This window comes from Carlito syrichta, unplaced genomic scaffold, assembly GCF_000164805.1.
Source record: "Carlito syrichta isolate Samal-C Ts95f unplaced genomic scaffold, Tarsius_syrichta-2.0.1 Scaffold308847, whole genome shotgun sequence".
Lineage (NCBI taxonomy): Eukaryota > Metazoa > Chordata > Mammalia > Primates > Tarsiidae > Carlito > Carlito syrichta.
Window position 1 is genome coordinate 1,709,607 of NW_007252943.1, and position 24,477 is coordinate 1,734,083.

The 24,477-nt window shown below is 38.3% G+C and overlaps 1 protein-coding gene across 1 annotated transcript in view; it reads right to left on the minus strand.

The window, feature by feature from the left end:
- Nucleotides 1-24,477, minus strand: part of BTBD9 (BTB domain containing 9) — a 183,250-nt gene that overhangs the window by 102,949 nt on the left and 55,824 nt on the right. Inside the window, exon 3 of the mRNA XM_021716591.1 lies at nt 10,014-10,203. Within this exon, the coding sequence (XP_021572266.1) occupies nt 10,014-10,203 (190 nt within the window). The remainder of the gene's footprint in view (nt 1-10,013; nt 10,204-24,477) is intronic.

Here is a 24,477-nt window from a genome sequence, read left to right on the forward strand (position 1 = left end):
AATGTTAAACAAATGGTAGGGTTTTGTGACAGAACTTTTGGCTAGGTATGCCATCCCCTTTACAATGACCCTCAATTTCTTAGCCAATCTTGCTAGGGCTGACTGGATGACACAGTTCCATCTAATAATTGTAAAGTGGAAGTTACAACTGAAGTGGGTAGGGCTTCAAATAAAGTTCTGGTTTTTCCTAATAAAAAAGGACAGATGAGCCGGGCTCAGTGGCTCAGCCTGCAATCCTGCGCCTTGGGAGGCTGAAGTGAGTGGATTGCCTGAACCCGCGGGTTCGAGACCTGCCTGGGCAACTTGGTGAGACCTCGTCTCTTTAAAAAAAAAACAAAACAGGTTCAGACTTGGCTGGTAGGGCCTTTGTCCTTTTCCTTCTTCCTGCCTAAACACAGTGGTAGTTAAAGCTATCTTGTTTCTCTGGGGCAAAAATACACGTGGAAAAGACCCAAGAAAATTGCAGCGCTCACTGACTTACAGAACCAATACTTGCAGCCACCGCCCAGTGCACTTTTTGATATATGAGATTAAAACAAATAAAAGCAAGCCAAAACAAAAATAAAACTTAAAGAAAATGTTTAAGTCTTTCTCAGTAAGATTATGTTATTTGCAGTCAAATACAAGCTCCTTTGGAGCAAATGAGCACTAGTAATAATATACATTGTCAAGTCTTAGTTGCAAAGTTTAATGGAAGTTTCTATAATTTATGGCCTTAGGAAACAAGGGTAGGTTGAACCAATGTGATGCTCTCTGTAATTTTCTTTTTGAAGCTACAGGAGGCTCTGTAGGATCCTGCATCAAATTAAAATCTTCGGAGCAGGAGTGTTAGCACCAGGTGTGTCGTCATGCCCATGCTGGAGAGAAAGAGAAGAAACTAAAATTCTACTTTGGTTTCTTTATCTTGTAAAGGAAGACGATATAAGCAGCTAACATTCCAGAACTACTGTAAGACAGGGCAGCTAAAAGAACCATCAGCCATTTCTAAATATTAAACTATAGAGAAAGTCTAAACAGTATTGGCTGGTGTTCAGTTACAGAAAAAGCATAATGTGGCAAGGCAGGTAATGCCATAATTATTGAGGGACATGGTTTCAGGCACAATAAAGTAAAAGGAAGAAAGAGGATGCTTACCATAAGGTCTTAAGGACAGCAAGGAAAGAAAATCCAGGGAGAAGTAAAAGCATGCTCTGCATTTATGTACGTAACTAACACCCCTTATATTGAATTTGATATATCGTTGAAAAAGGCAACACAGCAGAAAAAAAATGATTCCTCAGCTAGAGTTAAGCCCCTGAGTGACCAGGAAAGTTGCTGAAAGGAGTCCTTTGAGGGGCACCAACCAGTATGTCATCATAATCATTCTTCCCAAAATGATGCAGAAATGGAGGTAGACAGAGGGGAAAGGCAAGAAGAGGTGGAAGAGTTTTTCTTTATCTCAGTGCTTCTGCTTGGTCTTAACTAGATCTGCAAGAATGTTTTGGTCAAGAGCCTCTGCGGTTTCCAGGTTACAAGGGGCTAAGCTTAAAAGAGAGAGAGGGATACACTGATATCAGGTGCTACCAAGCAGTGTTGTTAAGACACACCAAAGCATCTTAACATGGAGATAAAACTGGGCTGCTTGGAAAACAGTCTCTGATTTAAGGGTACCTGGGAATAGGAAGATTTTCAAAAGTAGATTACTGTTTTGGATGAATTCAGGGAGTAACCTTAAATTACTTTGGCCCCTTCATCAGTTTTCAGAATAGCTTTATTCACTTAATACTCAAAAGATATATTAAAGCAAATTGATATATTTGTAGAAATTTTAGTCAATTTGCTGATAGCCCTATGCTTCTGTTAGCCCACATGAGAGCAGTCACATATGTGTGACCATGTATGGCCTATCCTGGGACAGCAGTGTGTAAAACACCTGCCAGAGATAAAACCACAGAAGGAGGAGGTTGATGTTTTCTACTCATTCGATCTTCCAAGGTAAATGATTCTGGTTTCTAAAATGATTGCTTAAATCACTAGTGTATTTGTTTTAGAGAGATCTTAAACAACAATTCTGGATAATTATTAAACATACATTTGTCCATGAACTACTAGATCAATAGGGCTAAGAGCTTCTGTAAAGATGTCTTTTTGATGGGTTAATCTTTGAAAGGATTCTTCTTTTCATGTATCTAGCTATATTTTATGATGACTAGTTGTCAAGTTCTCCAATCACTCAGGAGAGATGAATGGTTGACATGTAAGGTAAATCATAGACACATACTCACAAACACATTTTTTTTTTTTTTTGCATTTAACCTTTCCTGCTTTTCCAAAGAACATCTGAATTCTAGCGCCCCTCCCGTATTTTTAACATACAAGTTAGTTGCCATGGCAATACTTTCTGGTCTTGAAATGCCTCTAGGATGAAACCGGCTGAGGCATATTTACCATGTCCTCGAACTCTGCTATCTGTTTTCAGGCTCCAGGACTCCCGGCCTGCTAAGCATTCGCACAGTTCAGACGCCAGCATCCACTGGGAACCACAGACTAATTCTTTATTCTATGATTTTTCTGGGAAGCAGAGCTCTGAGGTCTGAGGTGATAAGCGAAGACTTTAGTATGATGCAGATAGGCTCAGAGAGAAACAACACTTAGTAATAAATCATGTATCAGCGAGACAAAGAATTCCTCGGTTCAGGGCTATGACAGATGACACTCAGCATGACTGAGATAAAGCAAATTTTGCAAAATATCTTTCCAATTTCAACTAGAATTATAGGCAATCTTAATCCAAGCTGCAAGAGCCATATATTTGGATGTTTGTTGTATTCTTCAGACTATAAAAAGGAAATTTCTAGCTCTCTAGGTTGCAAAGAAGGGTGTCTTAATGTAAATAAATGTACTGCTTGCCTGTGCAGCACTCAGACAGAATGAAAGGAAGCAGTATGGAACAAGTGAGGCAAACATTCTTACCTGTGTTAATGTTAGTGCCTAACACTAGAGCTTAATCTCAGTCATTTACTAGAGATGCCAGATCTTTAGCAGTTTCCTCACATACACTTAAATCAGACACACTGAGCAAATATGATATCCAATTTAGTTGATAGATAGAACTCCCTTTAGTTGCACTAACATACTATGTTGTCAGTTTAGTCAATGAGCATTTATTGAGTACTCACAGCACAGAGAACCATACTAACCACTTGGAAACTGCTGCAAAGACTCAGGTTCATCGCAACATTAAAAAATCACTGTCTTCAATTTGAGATTATCTGTGGTCCTACTAGATATTGAGGGCAGCACAGATGTAGAACACACTCAAATAATTACAAAACATTATTTGAGTCATTACCTCCAATTTCTCTCCCTACCTTTTTCAACTAAGCTTTCATTTGGAGCTAGTAAGTAGGAAAAAAATGGAATGTTTTGTGATTCCTCTCCTTTTCTGTGCCTATCCTTTGGGAGGGAAGTGGATGAGTAATAGTTTGGCAGTGTGGTAAACAGTAGGAAGAAGGAAAAATAGGTCTTGGTAATTTCCAAACTGAATAGATGATCTAGAGTTGGTTGTAGCCACACAACAGTGAAAGGGCAGTTGGACCAGGCAGGGCTTGACAGTTCACAGAGAAAGAAACATATGTCAGATGAATGAGGACGACAGTGGTATATGTAATTCTTTCTTTTTTAAAGGGTCAATTTGCTATTACGTCTCTTTATCCTTGTTTAATAACTGTAAAACATATAAACTAATTTGCCTTTCAGACATTCTGAACCAGATTAACTTATAAATTGTATTATTTTTTTTCCTACTGCAAAAGAAAAAAGAGTTTCATCCCCATACACTAAAGAGATTATGAATACCCATCAAGAACATACTTTACACAACATCAATAAAGGTACCTGATTTCAAACCAGGCAAAGTGGGAACCAAAGGGAGGTCCAAACTTTACCTGTACAATGTCCACTTGTATACCTAATCCTGACTTGTACCCCACATCTTTTTTTTTTGACTTGGAATCTTACCCTGTCGCCTAGGCAGGAGTGCAGTGACACATTCACGGCCACACCAGTATCGACCTGCTGGGTACTGGCGATCCTTCTGCCTCAACTTTCCAAGTAGCCAGAACTACAGGCACACGCTACCATACCCAGCTAATTTTTTATTTATTGCTAGGTCTCACCAAGTTGCCCACACTGGTCTCGAAACCACGGGCTCAGGCACACATATTTAAAATAAAAAAGAATATACTTTGGGCTAGACCCATTTTGTCCTAACATATTGCATTTATATATTTCCCCACTGAGGAAGGCAAACAATTTTTGTGTCATTAACTCCTTAATACTCATAACACACAGAGAGACAATGGGTTTATTTAGCTGCATCTATTTATCTGCACGGTCTCATCTTTGGACAGTCTATTTCTTTACAATTAGGTTTGTTATTTAAAGCATTACAGGCATTTTAGTTACACTATTGCACATATCAATTATAAAAACCATCAGTTTCAAGCCAATGTAAAAATTCTTAATTTAAGTGACTATCTTATAATTAGAGTTTCAGCAAAGTCATTTATTAGCTGAAAAAGACTGGGTGATAGGTATACTTAAAACCCAGCATATTTGATTTCTCATACTAGCCTGAAAACACCAAAAAGGATATCATGATTAGCAAGTAGAAAGATAATGTCTTAAACTAAGGCGACAAAGGGACTATAAACTAAGACATTAGATAGATTTGGTTAGTTATTATGACTCTACTTTGGTCTTTTTATGTGGTCAGGCCTCTGAAGATTTCCTGTTATTTAAATTTTTATGTTTTTAAGATGGCATGAAAATGATTTAATTGCTACTCAATTATCCACTTTTAAGGCACATTCCAGGTAATTTTTCTTTTTCTTTAAAATAAAATGAGTAACTTTTGTTGTTCTTGTAAACCTGGCAACAACAAGGACAAACTCTTTTATTTCCCAGTTATGCTGCCTTGGGAAAGATAAAGAAATGCAAAGGTTGGAGAACATAGTTTCCTAGTCAATGTTAAGAACTAGGATGCCTCCTGCAATTCCTTTTCCCAGAGCTGATTGGATCAAGGCAGATCAGGAGCAGGAAAGTAGACTTCTAGAGGCAGGAGAGCCTCCCATTCCTAGCCCCTCTCTCTTCCAATGCTGCTGATAAAACACTGGAATGGCAGAGGTGGTGGTGGCTGTTGGGATAGTTCTGGGAATTGGCGTTGAGTATAGAAAAAGGAACAAAACATCTCAAGCCTGTCACTTCTCAAAGTTAACTCCCACCTCGCCTTGCTTCTTGCTCTCCCCTCCCTGCCTCTGCTCCAGGCACACTGGCCTCCTGGTTGCCCCTGCGGCCTGCCTGGCCTGCTCCCACTCCAGGGCCTTGTGCTCTCTGCCTGTGATGCTTATCCCCAGGATCCCCAGACGGCTTGCTCTTCCCATCCTTCATGCTTCTCAGGACGTCTTCCATGACCACCTAATCTGAAACTGCACTGTGTCTCCATCCCAGGTTCTCCCTTATGATTTCCCTACAGCACTTCTAAATATTTGACGTATTAAAAATAGCATCTGTTTATTGTTTAGCTCCCCCAGTCTCCACTAGAACATCAGTTCTACGAGAGCACCAATGCTTAGATTGTATATTCAATGTCATATCCCTGGTGCCTGCAACAGTACCTGGAGCACAATAAAAAAAGTTTAGAAAATTTTGTTGAACGATTGAAAGAAAATGGGGAAATAATTAGAGAGATAGTCAGAGGTCATATTTTGAGTCCACCTTCTCCAGTATACCACCAGAGGGTATTGGTACCTAAGTAGGGGGATTAGACTCCTGCTGACTATGGTTAGGCCCAAGCATTTTCTGTCCAGAAAGCTTACCTACCCAGCTACAGGGTAAACCTCAGGAAAGGAATAAGTGGTTTTGCGGATGAAAACAGTCAAACAAAAAAATCCTTATTCGCAAATAATGAACGCAGTGATCAAGATAATTCATGTTTAAAACCTTCTGCCTTTGTAGTCATCATATATAAAGAAACCTGACTGTTTAAAGCAAATATACCATGTGACTGGGCCCCACCTCAGGTAAGAGAGAGAGTTTCCAGGATTTCCAAATCTTCTTCCTCCAAGATGGGGAAAGTGTTAGTCACTCTACTCTGTAATACTCTCCCTCTAGGTGTTGATCAGAATCACTGGACTTCTTCAGATACGGTGACTAGGAAAGCAAGTCAATCATCACAAGCAATAGAAGCTGTGGTCAAATGTCACTGACTAATGAACCTGTCATTGGTCAATTACCCATCCCCATGAAGAGGTGCCACTGATCTAGTTTCCCATCAATAAATGTCTATCTGGCCACATCAGCTGTTGCTAATTGCAGCCTGCCAAGATATCCAGCACTGTCCACAGGCATCAGTGGCTAAGAAATCTCTTTTCCTTTCCTCTTAATAATGTCACAGAAGAGGCAAATGCAGTTCCTGACAACATAATGTTAGTTTCACAGAGACGTGTCTCTTTGAACACTCAGCCAGTTATACAGAGCTTCAACTGCATGGATTTTCTTACTGAAAAAACAATAGCTGAGCTTAAAGAAGTTGGAGGCTTCATACTGTGCTGAGATATACAATTCTGCCTTGGTTGTGTTCATGCTCATCATCCCCCCTTTGATTCAGGAAAGAAAAATTGTTTGGGAAACCACCTTCATTACACATTTAAAAAAACCGAAATGGGTGCTATTCTTTCTCGCCTTAAGCCTTGATGACACTCTTTTCTGGAGTCAGATTCAACATCTCCAAGTCTCTGGGCAGAGTTAGAGGCCAAGATGGCCTTGCCACATGAAGGCACTATTTGTACCTCTTTGAGTTGTCACCTTGGCAATAACCTGCTGAGGTTCCTGCTGGATCTAAAATTCTAGATTTCCCACTGTAATTTCCCCTTCTATCTTTACTATATCATCAGCACATTCAGTCTATCAGGGGAAGCTTGTTCTGAGTTGGCACAGGCTTTTACATTATCAGCTGAGGCTGGGAGGAGGCAGCAAGTAAACAATTACACTACAAATGCTCTGATGGGAATTATGTACAAAATATATGAGATCGTTGAAGAGTGATGTCTCAATAAGTCCAAGAGATGATGGATGGTTAGAGAAGCATTCCCAAAGGAGTGGAGCCTTGAAGTGGGAATAAGAAGGAGCTAGGTTAAAAAAAAGGGGGTAATTAGGAGGTTATGAGGGATGCAAGCAACGAGAAGAGTATATTCTAAGAGGTGAAGGCAGGGGGTAAGAGAGGGCAGGACTTGTGTGCAATACTCTGAATAGGTAGACAGGCAGTGACAGAACATGGAGCAGTGTAGGATTGGGTGGCCGAGAGATACAGGACACAGGTCTGCACAGACAGAGGTAAGTCAGGTTGTTCTTAAAAGCATTAGCCTGAACTTTCTCATAAGGGCAGATACTCATCATGAAACCCCTTAGGGAGAGGTGTGGCCACATCAGATTCATGGTAACAGTGTAAAGGATGGCTGTGGGCAGGGAATGGGGGGGTGTTGATGGAAGTCTAGACGACAAGTAGAGAAGTGAAAGTACTAAGATGCAACTATGGTGATGGCAGCAGAATGGAGAAGAGAAGATGTGTGAGATATTTAGCTGTACTGACAGAGCTTTACTGCTGACTAGATGAGAGGGGAAAGTGAAGGAGAAGAAGGAATTTAGATTCCCATGTTTCTTGCTCAGGCAATAGATAGTTGGGTGGCACCACTGAATGAATCAGGGAATCATGACATGAGGTGACTTGAGCAGGGAGGAGGATAAGGGAATGCCATTTTAGACATCTTGGTTTGAGATACATGTAAAACACTATTAGATGGTGGCAGTAGTGGGGAGAAAGGTGTGGGGTACCAGGAAGCGAATAGAATACAGAGAACATTAAGAGATTGGGCAGAGCTACTAAGCCACCTATTTGCTTCAATCTTTACTGGCAAGAAGACTGGTCTTCAAATTAGAAATGGCAGAACAAACATAATAAAGAGAAAACTGAAGTCCCAGATAGGTGAAGTGAAAGAGAGTATCTAGTCAATTTCAATGATTTCAAGTCTTCTGACTCAAATGAGCTACACCCCAAGCCTGCTGAGAGAAATTGCAGATGTAATCTCGGAGACACGACTGGTAATCTTCAAGAAATTGTGGAGACTATAAGAAGTGTCAGAAAACAAAAGAAGGACAACTGTTTTCCAGATACTTAAAGAGGGATAGATTCTAATAGGAAATATACTGTTAAGTTTCACATCATCTATGACAAAAATTCTAGAAGAGTTTATTAGATAGTTTATGAGTACTTTAGTTCATGCACACAGCAGAGAAGAGGGATGGTGGGATGTTGTTTGCTATTTGACGGAAGTTTATTTGTACGGCTAGCTGATGCAGCTTGTTACTTCCCCTTTCTAAGCGCACAGTGAGCTGTCTGTGCTTCTCTGTCATTTGTTGCCTATGGTATTCTGCCTGTGATGTGGTCCTTTATAAAAAGAGGTTGACATTTTAAATGAAGAAATTCACAGCTTGAATTCTCCAAGAAATTCAGCATCAACTCCTCAGGGTACCCCAGGGAACCAGCAAACAGCATCAACCTCTGTGGTTATTAGCCTAAACATCAATAAACCCTTGCTTATTAGAATCCTACTACCTTATTTTTTGTGCCATTTCTTTCTTTTTACACACTGACTTTAAAATGAGAACAGGAAACAACAAGCAAATGTAGTGGAGCATTATGGGGGGAAGACAGTCATGTCCTGCCAACACCTCTACCCCAGGCAGGCTAAGATAGAAAGATAGACATACATTACATTTTCCATTTTAACATTAGCCCTTCTGCGGCCTTCATTAAAAAAAAGAAAAGAAAAAAACAGCCTACTCAAGACCCAGGTGGCTCTCTGGAAACAACGTTTCAGTCAAGGACAGACTGTGTATATAACAATGGTCTCATAACGTATAATGGAGCTGAAAAATTCCTGTGCCTAGTGATGGGGTAATGTCATTAGCACAATTACTTTGTTTTTAAAATATATAGTGCAGCCTAAGTGTACTACAGTATTTACAAAGTCTACAGTGGTGTACAGTCATGTCCTAGGCCTTTACATACTCTTACCACTCACTCACTGAATTGCCCAGTGCAAGTTCAGTCTTCCAAGCTCCATTCATGGTAAGTGCCCTACACAGGGGTAGCACTTTATAATCTTTTACATCATATTTTTACTATACTCATTCTGTGTTTAGATATGTCTACATATACAAATATCACTGTTATAGTTGCCTGTAGTAATTGATACAGTATCATGCTGCCCAGGTTTGTAGCTGAGGAGCAATAGGCCATACCATAGCTTAGGTGTGTAGTAGGTATTTATACCATCTAAGTTTGGGTAAGTACACTCTCTGATGGTCACACAACGACAAAACTGGCTAATGACAAATTTTTATATATAAAGTATATACATAGTATCCCCATCATTAAGCCATGTGTGGACTGTATACATTCTGAGGGATGTTATTAATCTCACATTTAAAAATACCTAATTCAATCAATCAAGCAAAGTAAAAGTTCTCCTCTTAAAACAAAACAGAAACAGCAACAAAAAACCCAGATTCAAAGATCATTAAGATCTTTTAAAACCAGATCTCATATTCACATCTGTCTAGTTCATATGTAAAGTCACTTACTAAAGTTCTATATAACTCTCTTGAGGTTATTCTGTAAGTCTATAGTCAATACAAACTGAGATGTGAGAAGGAGGAAAGTCATACCCAGGGAGAGGCCTTTCATTTAGGTCCTCCATGAGTCTACTCTTGGTGCACCTCCCCATCAGAAAATCTAAATAAGCACCCTTTATCTCATTGTCATCCCCCACTTCCACTCCCCACCCTTTTCAATATTTAGAACAAAGAAGAATAGAGTTTTTTCAGTGAAGTTACTGGGACCATTTTACCAAATACAATTTGCATGTATGTCTTCTGTTTTAAAATGAATGAGTGAGAAGGAATCTTCTTACCGAATTGACCCGATCATGTATGGTTGTGCCAGTTGAACCACAATTGCACCACTTCCTAGCTGGTGACATGTGTAGCCAGAATCCCAGTCATAATTCTTAGTGTCCCCATTCAGCAAGGCATTTCGGCTCCGACTGACTCCTTCAATCACACTGGCACAATCAGCAATTGTTGCAACATTCTCCATGGGAACTGTGAATCCAAGCACAAGATTTGGCATCAGGATAAGAGAAGCCAAATACAGTTTGATGGTGTGCTCAGAACAAAATTAATTAATTGCTATCTCAAATCAACAATAAAAGAAAAATTAGAACACCTTGATTATCTTCAGATATTAATACATTTTCCATGCCAAATAGCTTGTAAAAAAAAGTTGAACCTAAGTCTGAAATAAACCAAACCACATGTAGTAATTAACCCTAAAATATTTTATTATAAAGAAACATGATAGCCCATATAGAATGGATAAATACATTGTGGAATATTACTACAATGAGAAACTATATAGCAATTGAGATGAATGAGCTATAGCTATATATAAATGGACAACTCTCAACAGCATAACATAATATTGAGTTTAAAAAATGCAAGGCACAGAAAAAGTATATGAGTTCATTTATAGAAAGTTTTTAAAAAGTCAAAACTAAAAAATACTTTGTTTAGAGTTATATACATAGCTGTAAAACTAAAAAGGAAATCCAGAGAACTTTTACACAAAATTGAGACTAGTTTGTCTGGGAAGGGGGGGATGAAATCTTGGAAGGACTCCCACCAAAAGGGTTAACGTTAATTTATTTCATTTCTAAGAGATTCTGGTCATGTTCTGTTTCTTAAGCTAGGTGATTGGTACACAGGCACTTATTAGTAGTCAGTAAGGTAAGCTGTAGATTCTTCTGAGAGTTTGTTTAAAGAAACAAGATAAATTCAGAATCTTAGAATTCATAAAACAGAAAAGTGATCCAGAACATGGTACCAAACCCTTTTCAAAATATACAGTTGCCCTCAACCATGATTCATTTCCTTTTTTATTTGTCTAGTATGCTGTGCATTGCAACACACATGCTCTTCCTTTTGTTCATAAACTGTTGTATTTTGAAAACCCACCTCTATTATGATTCTGAGTCTCTTTCTATACTTCCAGTCCACATCAATCTACTTATTTATAAAAGTCAAGTGCTTCTAAAAAATGATGGCTGTCCAATATAATGTAGATTTTTCTAAACACTGAGAAGAATGACAAAATGCAATGGCTTTTAAGTTCCCTGGGACCTTTTCTGTGCATTTAAAACCAAAATCTACAATTTTCTTCAGATATTTAAATTAGTTAACCAAAACCTACTAACCATAGCTACTTACATTCAAGATTTATAGCATGCTTTGGATAATTTAAAAGTGGATTGGAAAAGAAAAAGGTAACTCTTCATCAGATATATAAACCTGCTGTACTTTTCAGTATAGTATTATATTCTCTGAAAAGAAGGGGAGCGAGAAATACTACTGCCATACCAAAATATTTCTAACTTTATAATAATGTGGAGTAAATAATTTTACATGTATCTTCTAAGCAATTCATTTATTTTCCAAAGTTAGACATGCCTGTACTTAAGCCCTCATCTCATATGCCTTCACTAATTGCTTTGTTCTCTGTAGTTAAGGAAAGCCACCCATAGATAAGGAAGGAAGGGAAGAAAGGAGGGAGGGAGAAACGATGGATTTTCTGGTGATGAATTCCTTGATTATGAAGCTTAACTTCAAAGCAACAAGCAAAAACACTAGTGAAATTGCCTGTTAAGTACAGTTACCTGGCAGAGAAGGGTCTCAGAGAGAAGCTCTCTATGACTTTGGAAAGAAAACAGAGGTGAAGCACTATACTGAGAGAGAAATTCATGGTACCTCTATCTCATGGGAAAGGGGCAATGTTCTTTGATTTGGAAGACAGAACTTAAGGAAGCAGTACAAGATGTACAGTAAATTCAGTTTAGACATAAGATAATACTGTAAGTAGGTTATACTACAGTGACAGCCCCTATTCTCTCAGTGGCTTAACATAGCACACATTTATTTTTTACTTACTCTGTGTCTTCAGTTGACAATCAGCCAGGTAGGCTTGGCTTATTGTATCTCTCAGGGATCTCAGTGACAGAGGCTTCATACTGACATGTGCTTTCTCTATCACAACAGCAGTGGAAAGAGAGTAAGCAAGGCAATGGCTCTTAAAACTCTTCTCCCAAAGCAACACGTCACTTTACTCACATTTCATTGACCAAGATAAGTCTTTGCCTTACCTAACTCCAAATGGGATGAGAAAGGGCCTGCTATGTGCCTAAGAGAAGTGTCCAGGAGAAGAAATGGAGTGTTTGGAGAACAACATTGACCTCTACCTAAAACATTAAACTAGGATGAAAGAACATACAATAGACAGATAAACCTGGTCATTTCTTTAAAGTGTATAAGGTATTTCAATGTATGGATATTTCAGAATTTATGTATATGTCTCTTGCTGAGAGATATTTAAATTATTACCATTATTTCCTTTACCATTACAAACAAAGATGTCTTCTTGTGTTCCTGGGTAAGAGTTTCTTAAAGGAATATATAAGATTTACATATACACGAAAGTAGAATTATAATCATGGCTACAAGTTACTTTCAACTTCCTTAGATATTGCCAAATTATTCATCAAAGTGGTTATAAAACTTTACACTCTCAACTCATTGCTCTACATCCTCACCAACTCTTGGTAATGTCAGACAGCTGAGTGTGAAATGAGATTTCAACGTGCTTTTAGTTTTCCACTTTTTTGTTAAATAAAGTTGAACAATTTTTTCTCCTCTAAAATCATTCTCTATTTCTCTTCTGTAAACTGCCTATTTTTATATTTTGTCTATTTTTCTATTCTCTCTCTAATTGATTTACAGAATGCTAATTCTTTTTAGGTCAATGTCGAACTAGTTAATCTTCAAGTTGAAATATTTAATCTTTTACTTATGATTTGTGTTTTTCTTTCTCATTTACAACTCTTTTCTACACCAAATCCATAAAGATAGTTTCCTATATTTTCTCTTAAAGTTCTCAAATCTTTCTTTTCATGTTGGTTCTTTAATCTATTCAGAATTTATTTTTGGTATGCTGTGAGATAGGGATTATTTTTATCTTTTATTTATAAGGATGACCAATTTTCCCAGTACCATTTAATGAACAGTTCATCCTTATTCCTACTCATTTATGTTAGTTTAGTCACATATAAAGTTGTACATAAATTTGCATCTCTATTCTGTTTCACTGATGGACTTGCCTAGCCTGTGCCTTTAGCATGCTATCTCAATCACCATAATTTTACAGTCATCTTAAATCTCAAGGCCTCCACTCCTTCTCCTTTCACATCTTCAAAATTGTCTTACATGTCTTTGGTCCTTTCAGGAAAATTTTTCACTTTGTTTTTTTCAAATATAATGCCATGAAATTTTACAAAATCCTCTTTTTCATTCAAAATATTGTTTAGTTGCATTTGTTTCTTTTTTGATTAGTTCTATAAAAGTTTATTTTTATTCATGTTTTCAAAGAACAAATGCTTCATTTTGTTGAGTCTTTTCTTTATTCCATATTTAACCAAATTCCTCTCTTTTAAATATTTTCTCCCTCCTTCGCCTTTGGATCTACTCTATTTTTTCCCTAACAACTTGAAGATAATGCTTGACTCATTAATCATTTTATTTTATGTATTTAAAGCTAATATAGTATTTTGCTTCTAACCCATATTTTATCTTTACAATCAAGTTCTGATATTTAGTGTTTTGAAGAGTACTGGCCAGGTATTGTTTAGAATGCCCTTCAACTTGGGTTTGTCTGATACACAGTATTTTAAAAGTTGAACATTTCTAAATATTTTCTAACTTCCATTATGATTTTTTTCTCTTTGGCCCATAAATTATTCAGAAGTATGTTCTCAATTTTCTAAATATAAATTTCCACACAATCTTTCTTTTACTGATATTTAATTATACCGCAATGTGGACAAAATAGTGTGGCATGTCTGATATGACTTTGTAGAATTTGAGATTTGCTTTGTGGTCAATTACATGGTTAATTCCTATTAATATTTTATGTGTGCATAAAAAGAATGCATATTCTCTTATTTGGGAAATGTATGGTTCTATATCCGTTTATTATATCAAGCTTGTTAACTGTGTTATTCAAATCACCTATATGCTAATTACTCTAATTACTGAAAGATGTTTGCTAAAATCTACTGTGATTATAGATTTGTCCATTTCTCCTTATAATTCTATCAATTTTTGCTTCATATATTTTGAGATCATATCATTTCATCCATATCATTTTAGAAATTGTATCTCCCTGGTGTACTAAACTTCTCATCATTATGTACTGTTATTCTTTATTCCTTTTTATTTTTTATTTTTGGAGTAGGAGTCTCACTCTGTCACCCAGGCTGGAGTGCAGCAGCATGCTGATGGACACCAAAGCCTTGACCTGCTCAGCTCAGGTGATCCTTCCACCTTAGCCTTCCATGTAGCTGGAACTACAGGCGTGCACCACCACGCCTAGCTAGTTTTTCTTGATTTATTGAAAGATGTGGTCTCTCAAATTGCCCAGGTTGGTCTTGAACCCCTGCCTCAGGCAATCCTCTGGCCTCCACCTCCCAAAATGCTGGGATTACAGGCACGAGCCACCACACCTGGCTATGCTTTATTCTTTTTTGTTTGTTTGTTTTTGTTTTTTTTTTGAGTTGGGAATCTCACTCTGTCGCCCAGACTGCAGTGCAGTGGCCGCTGCCAGCCACCGCAGCCTCGACCTGCTGCGCTCCAGCGATCCTTCTGCCTCAGCCTTCCAAGTAGCTGGAATTACAGGCATGCGCTACCACGCCCGGCTGATTTTTAAAAAAATTTATTGTAGAGATGAGGTCTCGCTGCCCAGGCGGGTCTCGAACCCGCGGGCTCAGGCAATACACTCACCTCAGCCTCCCAAAGGCACGGGATTATAGGTTGAGCCACTGAGCCCGCCTTCCTTTATTCTTAATAATGCTTTTGCCCTAAAGTCTATGTTGCCTCATGTCAAGTAAATGAAACACCTTTACTTCAGCTACTACTTCCTTAGTATCACTTGACTTTCTATTTTTCTGGTCTCTTTTAAATAACATATAATTGATCTTTCAAAAATTCAGTATCCTTAACTGGTAGTGTTTTTTTAACTGGCAGATTTACATGACTTACATTAATTGTTATTACTGATATATTTGGATTCATTTTGGTTTCTATTTTCACACTTTTTCTGTGCTGCTTCCCTTTCCTTTCTGTCTACTATACTCCAGTTTTCTAATGAATGGATAGTTTTTTTTATTTCTCCCACCTACTAGCCCTACTGATTTGGTTTGGGACTTACATGTTACATTTCTATTATTTTACTACTCTTAAATTTTAGACAAGCATACTAGATTCAATAATGCCTAAAATAAAATTTTAAAAAATCATATTCCTTCTCCTAAAAAAACTTAACACTTTTTTTGTGATTAAAAATTATTTCTGGGTGCAATAGCTCAAGCCTGTAATCCCAGCACTTTGGGAGGCCAAGGCAAGAGGATTGCCTTGAGCTCAGGATTCAAGACCAGCCTGGGCAACATGGTGAGACCTTGGCTCTACAATAAATCAAAAAAATTAGCTGGGTATGGTAGTGTGTGTCTGTAGTTCCAGTTACTTAAAAGGCTGAGGCGGAAGGATCGCCAGAGCCCAGCAAGTTGATGTTGCAGTGGCCGTGAGCATGCCACTGCACCCCAGCCTGGGCAAAGGAGTGAGACTCCAACTCACAAACAAACAAACTATATATATATTTCTATTGACACATATGTGTACATATTTGTGAGGTATATGTGATATTTTTGTTACATGCAAAGAATGCACAATGATCAAGTCAGGGTACTTAGGGTATCCATCACCTTGAGTATTTATAATTTCTATTTGTTGGAAACAATTCAAGTCCTTTCTTTTAGCTATTCTGAAATATATAATACATTGTTATTAACTATAGTCACCCTACTCTGTTATCGAATATAAGAACTTACTCCTAAGTGTATGCTTGTATTCATTAACCAATCTCTCTTTATCACTGCCCCCCCCACCCAACACTCCCTTGCCACACACACCCTTCCCAGTCTCTGGCAACTATTATTTTACTCTCTACCTTCATGAGATTAACTTTTCAAGCTCCCACTTATGAGTGAGAACACATAATATTTGTCTTTCTATGATTTACTTATTTTACTTAACATAGTGACCTCCAGTTCCATCATATTGCTGCAAATTACAGGATTTACAAAAAAAAAAATTATTTTTTTATGGCCAAATAGTATCACATTGCATATATTTAGCACATTTTCTGTATCCATTTATTTGTTGATGGATGCTTAGTTTGATTCCATATCTCTGCTATTGTGAATAGTGCTGCAATCAACAAGAAAGTGGAGGGCAGGTAGGTATCCCTTTGATATACTGATTTCCTTTCCTTTGGATAAATGTCCAGTAGTGTAACTGCTGGATCATATTGTAATTCTGTTTTTAGTTTTCCGGAAAATCTCCATACTGTTTTCCACAGTGGCTATACTAATTTATATTCCCACCAACAGTGTATAAGAGTTCCCTTTTCTCTACATCTTTGCCTGCATCTGTTATTTTTTTGTCTTTTTAAATTCTGACTAGAGAAAAATGATATATCATTGTGGTTTTGATTAGCATTTCTTTGATAATTAGTGATGATGAACATTTTTTCATATACTTACTGGCCATTTGTATGTCTTCTTTTGAGAAATGTCTGTTTTATATCCTTTGTCCACCTTTAAATGAGATGATTTGTTTTTGTTTTTATTTTTTCACTGTTGAGTTGTTTGAGTTCCTTGTATATTCTGGATCTTAGTCTCCCATCAGATAATAGTTTGCAAATATCTTCTCCAACTGAACAAGTTGTCTGTTTACTCTGCTCATTGTTTCCTTTGTTGTGCATAAGCTTACTAGTTTAATATGACCTTAACACTTTTTAATATCAATCACTCACTTCCTGGCCTATTTGTCATTATTATCTAACATTTTAGTTCCACCTTGTTTGTACTCTTTAAATTAGTCATTACTGATATTATTTCATCAGTCAAGATTTATTTATCCACATTCACTGATTTGTTTGTTCACCGTTACTCCTCTCTCTCTCTCTCTCTCTCTCTCTCTCTCTCTCTCTTTTTAACCACTACTTTTTAAAATCCTCCCTTTTTTGGCTCATCTTCCTTCTTTTTTTTTTTTTTTGAGTTGCGGTCTTACTCCGTCGCCCAGGCTGGAGTGCAGTGGCATGCTCAAAGTCACCCTAGTGTGGAGCTGCTGGGCTCAGGTGATTCTTCCGCCCCAGCCTTCCAAGTAGCCCGAACTACAGGCATGCGCTACCACATCCCACTAATTTTTTGATTTATTGTAGAGATGAGGTCTCACTAAGTTGCCTGGGCTGTTCTCAAACCTGTAGACTCAGGCAATTCCCTCCCCTTGGCCTCCCAAAGTGCTGGGATTACAGGTTTGAGACACCGTGCCTGGCCCACCTTCCTTCTGTTGGTATTCAGCAAAGACTTTGTCTAAAAATATATTTTGAAGACACTCTTGAAAAATAGTTAAATTGCATATAGAACTCTAAAGATTGTTTATCTTCAACACTTTAATGATATTATTTCATAGTCTTCTGGCCCCTACTGTTACATCTGCTAAAATCAGCTATCCTTCTAACTGTTGTGAAATTGCCTTTTTTCTCCTGTTAATTTTAAGGTTTTCTCCTTGCTCTTGATGTTTTGCAATGTTACTGATTTATAACTGTGTGTAGATGAAATCAGTCCTGCTCAAGACTGAATATGAGCATTTATGGCTATATTAGTCAAGGTTTTCCAGAGAAACAGAATCAACAGGATACATATGAAGAGACATATATGGAAAGGGATTTATTATGGGACTTGGCTCACGCTATTGGAGGCTGAAAAGTCCCACATACGTTGTCTACAAGTGGGAGGACCAGGGAAGCCAGTGGTGTAGCTCAGTCCAAGGCCTGAGAACCAGAGGAGGTGATGGTATAACTCTCAGTCTGAGGATGAAGGTCTGCAAACCAGAAGTTCTGATATCCAAGGACCAGGAGAAGACAGAGCAAACACACCTTTCCTATGCCTTTTTGTTCTATCTGGGCCCTTAGCCAACTAGATGGTGCCCACTCACACTGGATGAGAGTACGTCTTCCTCGCTCAGTCTGCTGATTCAAATGCCAAAAATTTCTAGAAACACCCTCACAAACATACTCAAAGATAATGCTTTACCAGCTATCTGGGTATCCCTTAACCCAGTCAAGTAGAAACTGAAAATTAACTATAATAGCTTTTGTCAATTCTGGAAAATGATTTCTTTGAATATTGATGCTCCCTCATTTTCTATTTTTTTTTCTCCTAGGATTCCTATTAGACCTGTGTTAGAACTTTCACTCCATTCTCCCATGTTTCTTCACCTTCCTTTCATTTTTTCCTTTATACTTCTCCTGGGAGCAATCTGGGTGATTTCTTAAAATTACCGTTCTGTTTACTACTTCTCTTTAGGTATGTCTAATCTGCTGTTTAATTTGTCCACTGTTTAACTTGTCCATATACTATACATGATCTCTGCCCAAGTTCCTGAAGCTGAGCTCCAAAAATCCTTGTAAATGAGGGTGCTAGAACAATCTTTTGTTCTAATAGTTGCTCTCTGACTCTGGTTCCTGACCCACAGCTCCTTGTCCTTGGAATTTCCTGGGTGATAAAAATGTCCTTTAATGAGGTAACTCTTGGTGAGCTCCTGACTAAGGAGCAGGTCATCAAAAAGCCAAGCAAGTCATGATTAAAGAGTCAAACTTTCATCCCTGTTTTCATCCTCTGGAAAGAGAAGAGGGGCTAAAGATTAAGTTAATAAGTGACTGTACCTATGTAATAAAAATCCTTGAACTATGGGGTTCAGAGAGCTTCTGGGTTGCTGAACACATGGAGGTACTAGGAGGGTGGTCTATGCAGAGGACTGGCTGTTCATCTGTATCCTCTTTAATACCCTTCTTAACAAATCAGAAAACATAAATGGCTCCCTGAGTTCTATGACCTGCTTTAGAAAATTATCAAATCCATGAAAGGGGTTGTGGGAACTCAAATTGTACCACGCCAGTAAGAGATTATGGATAAACTGGGAACCTAATGTTTGTGACTGGTGTCTCAAGTGGGAGGAGTCTTGAGGGACTGAGCCCTTAGCATATGGTGGGTACACTAATGTAGGTTAGTGTCAGAACTGAAATGCACTGTAGGACATCCTGCTGATGTCTGCTAGAGAACTGCTTGGTGTGTGGGGAAGTATCCCCAACACAATTTGGTGACCACAAGTATGTAGTGTTCATTGTGTAACAGAAGAAAACAGGTTCAATCCATGGTTAAGAACAAATGACAGAAAAAATACATCAAGTTTGATTCCATTTATATTGGTTAGTCATACATACATATGTAATGACATTATAAAGGAAAGCTAGTGAATAGTAGACACTAAAATTCAGATTCCTAGTTACCTCTGGGTAGGAAGATGTGACTGGGGGAGGAGCACATAAAGGGCTTCAAAGGTTTGGTAATGTTATATTTCTTTCCTTCTTTAAATGGACACATTTTTTGACATTTAAAATTATACATATTTACAGGGTACAGTGTGATATTTTGATACATATACACACTGTGTAAAATTCAAATCAGAGTTTCTGGTGTATCTATTACTTGTACATTTATCATTTCTTTGTAGTGAAAACATTCAAAATCCTCTCTTCTAGCAATTTAAAAAATATATAACACTGTTAACCACAGTCACTTTTTTTTTTTTTTGAGTTGGAGTCCCACTCTGTCATCTAGGCTGGAGTGCAGTGGCACACTCACGACCACCCCAGCATTGATCTTCTGGGCTCCAGGGATACTTCTGCCTCAGCCTTCCAAGTAGCCAGAACTACAGGTGCGCACTACCACACCCATCTAACTTTTTATTTATTGAAGAAATGAAGTCTCGCCAAGTTGCTCGGGTAGGTCTCGAACATGCGGGCTCAGGCAGTCCACTCACCACAGCCTCCCAAAATGCTGGGATTACAAGTTGAGCCACCGAGCCCGGCCAGTACTCTACTTCTGTGAGAAGTACCTCTCAGTGTTGGTATTCTCTACTTATATGAGAACAACTTCTTTAGATTCCACATATGAGTGAGATGGTGCAGTATTGTCTTTCTGTGCCTCGCTTATTTTTCTTTCTTTCTTTCTTTTTTAGTTTTTGGCTTACTTCACTTAACATAATGACCTCCAGACCCAACCATGCTGCTGCAAATGACAGAATTTCATTAATTTTTTATGGCTAAATAGTATTCCATGGTGTGTATGTATCATACTTTCTTTATACATTGATCCACTGATAGACACTTAGGTTGATTCTGTGTCTTGGCAACTGTGAATAGCACTGCAATAAACATGATCTCTTTGATATACTAATTTCATTTCCTTTCGATACTTACCCAGTAGTGGGATTCTAGATAATATGTTATTTTTATTTTTAGTATTTTTAGGAACCTTCATACTGTTTTCCATAACGGCCATACTAAATGTAAATTAGTTACATTCTCACCAACAGTGTATAAGAATTCCCCTTTCTCCACATTTGTGCCTGTAATTTTAATATTTTGTTTTTTTGATATCTCATTGTGATCTGCATTTCCCTGATAACTAGTGATATTGAACTTTTGTTTTTTTTTTGAGTTGGAGTCTCACTCTGTCACCCAGACTGGAGTGCAGTGGCTGCTCCTGGTCACTGCAGCCTCGACCTGCTGGGCTCTGGCGATCCTTCCGCCTCAGCCTTCCGAGTAGCTGGAACTACAGGAGCGTGCTACCATGCCCAGCTAATTTTTTGATTTATTGTAGAGATGAGGTCTCGCCAAGTTGCCCAGGAGGGTCTTGAACCCACGGACTCAGACAATCTACTCACCTCAGCCTCCCAAAGCGCGGGATTATAGGCTGAGCCACCGAGCCCGGCTTGAACATTTTTTTAATACCTATATACCTGTTGGCAATTTGTAGTATTCTTTTGAGAAATGTTTATTCAGGTCTTTTGCCCATTATAAAAGTGTATTATTTATTTTTTGTTATTGAGTTGAGTTCCTTATATATTCTGGATATTAACCCCTTATCAGATGTATAGTTTGCAAATTTTTTCTCCCATTCTGTAGACTGTCTTTTCACTCTGTCAGTTGTTTTCTTTCCCATGTAGAAACTTTTTAGGTTTACGTAATCCCATTTGTCTATATTTGCTTTTGTTGCCTTATCTAAAAAATTCTTTGACAAACCACTGTCATGAAACATTTGCCCTATGTTTTCTTCTAGAATTTTTGTTGTTTCAGGTCTTGCATTTAAGTCTTTAATCAAAGACTTAGTTGAGTTGATTTTTGTATAGGTAATTTCTATTTCTTAACCTAGGTGATGAGTATGTGAATGTTCCTGTGCTCTAAACTTTACATATATAGTATTTATGTTCTTTTACACATATAGAATATATTTTTTAAACTTCCACTCATTTTAACACTGTTTTTATGAGAGCCAAAAAGCCTCTGAAAGGATAAAAATTTTCATGATTATTTTGAATGCTATTATCTTCTGTAGGTCTCACTAATTGTCTCTGCTGACTCTCCCTCGTCAGTTTCCACCTACACTATACCTTACTGCTTCTCAACTTTATTCCTAAATAATCTGACTCTATTTGTGCATCAATAACAGAGACTATCACAAAATCATTACTGATAGGCTTTCAAGCTCTTTGGGAAAGAAGGCAAGAATCAGCACTCAGAATTCCTTTTCTATAGACACATTTATAAATTAGTTTACTAAACAGTATCATTTCAACCAGGTGTGGTACCTCAAGCCTGTTATCCCAGCACTTTGGGAGGCTGACATGAGAGGATTGCCTAAGCCCAGAGGTTCGAGCCTAGTTTGGGCAACTTGGGGAGAATTCATCTCTACAATATATCAGAAAATTAGCCAGGTGTGGTAGTGCGTGCTTGTAGTTCTAGCTACTTAGAAGGCTCAGGTGGAAGGAATGTCTGAGCCCAGCAAGTCGACATGAGCGTGGCACTGCACTCCAGCCTGGGCGACAGAGTGAGGCTCTGACTCAATAATAATAATAATAATAATAATAATAAAATATCATTTCAGTCTCTACAGTATTTCTTAAGCAAAACTGCTCTTGTAATATTACCCTCTGGAGTGTCAAAGTGGTTTAACATATATGCTACATTAAATAACTTTGGCCAGGCACAGTGGCTCACACCTGTAATCCCAGCACTATTGGAGGCCGAGGTAGGAGGATTGCTTGAGACCAGGAGTTTGAGACCAGCCTAGGCAACATAGTGAGACCATGTCTCTATAAAATAAAAAAGACAAAAATTAGCTGGTCACAGAGGTGTGTGCCTGTAGTCCCAGCTACTTGAGGACTAAGGTGGAAGGATTGCCTGAGCCCAGAAGGTCAAGGCTGAGGTAAGCTGTGGTTGTGTCACTGTACTTCAGCCTGAGTAACAGAGTGAGACCCCAACTTTAAAAAAAAAAAAGGAGATAATTTTTCCTTGTTAACAAGGATTCCTATATTTATGTGTTGGAGAACAGCACACTACTTTACTCTCAAAATTAATATTCATTAACATTTATTAGTCAAACTATGAATCTAAGGGAGCACAACACAGACACACTCTACATATATATATATACAGAGCCTACTTACATCAGTGAAATCTACCCCAGGTCCCAAATTTCCTTTTTTTTTTTTTGAGTCAAAGTCTCACTCCATCGCCCTGGCTACAGTATTGTGGCACACTCACAGGCACCCCAGCGTCGACCTGCTGGGCTCCAGTGATCCTTCCGCCTCAGCCTTCCAGTCATCAGAACTACAGCCGTGTACTACCACGTCCAGCTAATCTTTTATTTATTGTAGAGACGAGGTCTTACCAAGTTGCCTGGGCTGGTCTCGAATCTGTGGGGCCGGGCAACCCACTCGCCCTGGCCTCCCAAAGTGCTGAGATTATAGGCTGAGCCATCTAGCCCAGTCCCAAATTTCTTTTCAAGCAATAGCTTTTGCTAGAAATCTACCAACAACTTGATAACCAACTTCTCTATCTACCTTATAAGGTACAACATCAAAAGATTACCATCTTCCTTAATTCTCATTCCTACTTTTTGATAATCAGTCAAATGAATAGTACAATGACCAAACTGTGTCAATGGCAGGAAGGAAAAGGAGAGGAACCTGGGCACAAACCCAGTGGGTTTACCTTCTATAAATTACCAAGATGAGACAATCTTCTAGCACTGTTCCAATTCTTTAAAAAAAAAAAAATGGAAAGAAATAAAATGTGCTTGTTTATTGAGTCAGAGCCTCACTCTGTTGCCCAGACTGAAGGCCAGTGACAAGATCATGGCTCATCACAGCCTCAACCTTTGGGTTCAGGGAATTCTTCCACCTCTGCCTCCTGAGTAGCTAAGACTATAGGTACATGCCAACATGCCTGGCTAATATTTGTGTGTGTGTGTGTGTGTGTGTGTGTGTGTGTGTGTGTGTAGAGACAGGGTCTGGTTAGGCTGGTTGAATACTCCTGCCTTGGCCTCCCAAAGTGCTGGGATTATAGGTGTAAGCCTCTGTACCCAGCCCCATTGTCCTAATTCTTAATATCCTACTCAGTCTTTCAAATCTGATCCTGATAATCAGATTTAGAATATGTGCTTCATAAGGGCAGGAACTTTTCTTTTTTTCACCACTGTAACCCACTGTGAAGCAACAATGTCTCCTAGCACATGGTAGGTGCTCAATAAATAACTGCTGAGTGAATGAATCAGAGTTGGAAAATGATGCCTATGTAAGGTTGTGGCACTTCACCTTGCTTAACATAGTTCCTTACCAAAAGATAAGAAAAGCAAAAAGTTACTGAATAAAGCAGAAAAAAACTGCTTTCTTAGTGAAAGTTTTCTTAGAAAAGTAAAATATGATCAATCTCTGGGTCTTGACCTAAACATTACAAAGAGAACAAATATGCCCACAGCAGAAGAGTTGCCATATAAGCATTACACATACCCCCTGCTTTCTCAACTTTTCTCACAAAAAGTCTGTCCCACATACAGAAAGGTTGGCCACTCACAATATTTTTTGATGGAAATAAAAAAACATTTTGGGGGACAAAAGGGAGTGGAAGAATGAAGATAATAATGTGGCTTTTAAAGACTACTAAAGGTCTTTTATGCCTGAGGGGGAGAAATTTCTGCTTTAGTCACATTGTAGGAGTTCTTTTTTTTTTTTGAGTTGGAGTCTCACTCTGTCACCCAGACTGGAGTGCAGTGGCCGCTCCTGGCCACCGCAGCCTTGACCTGCTGGGCT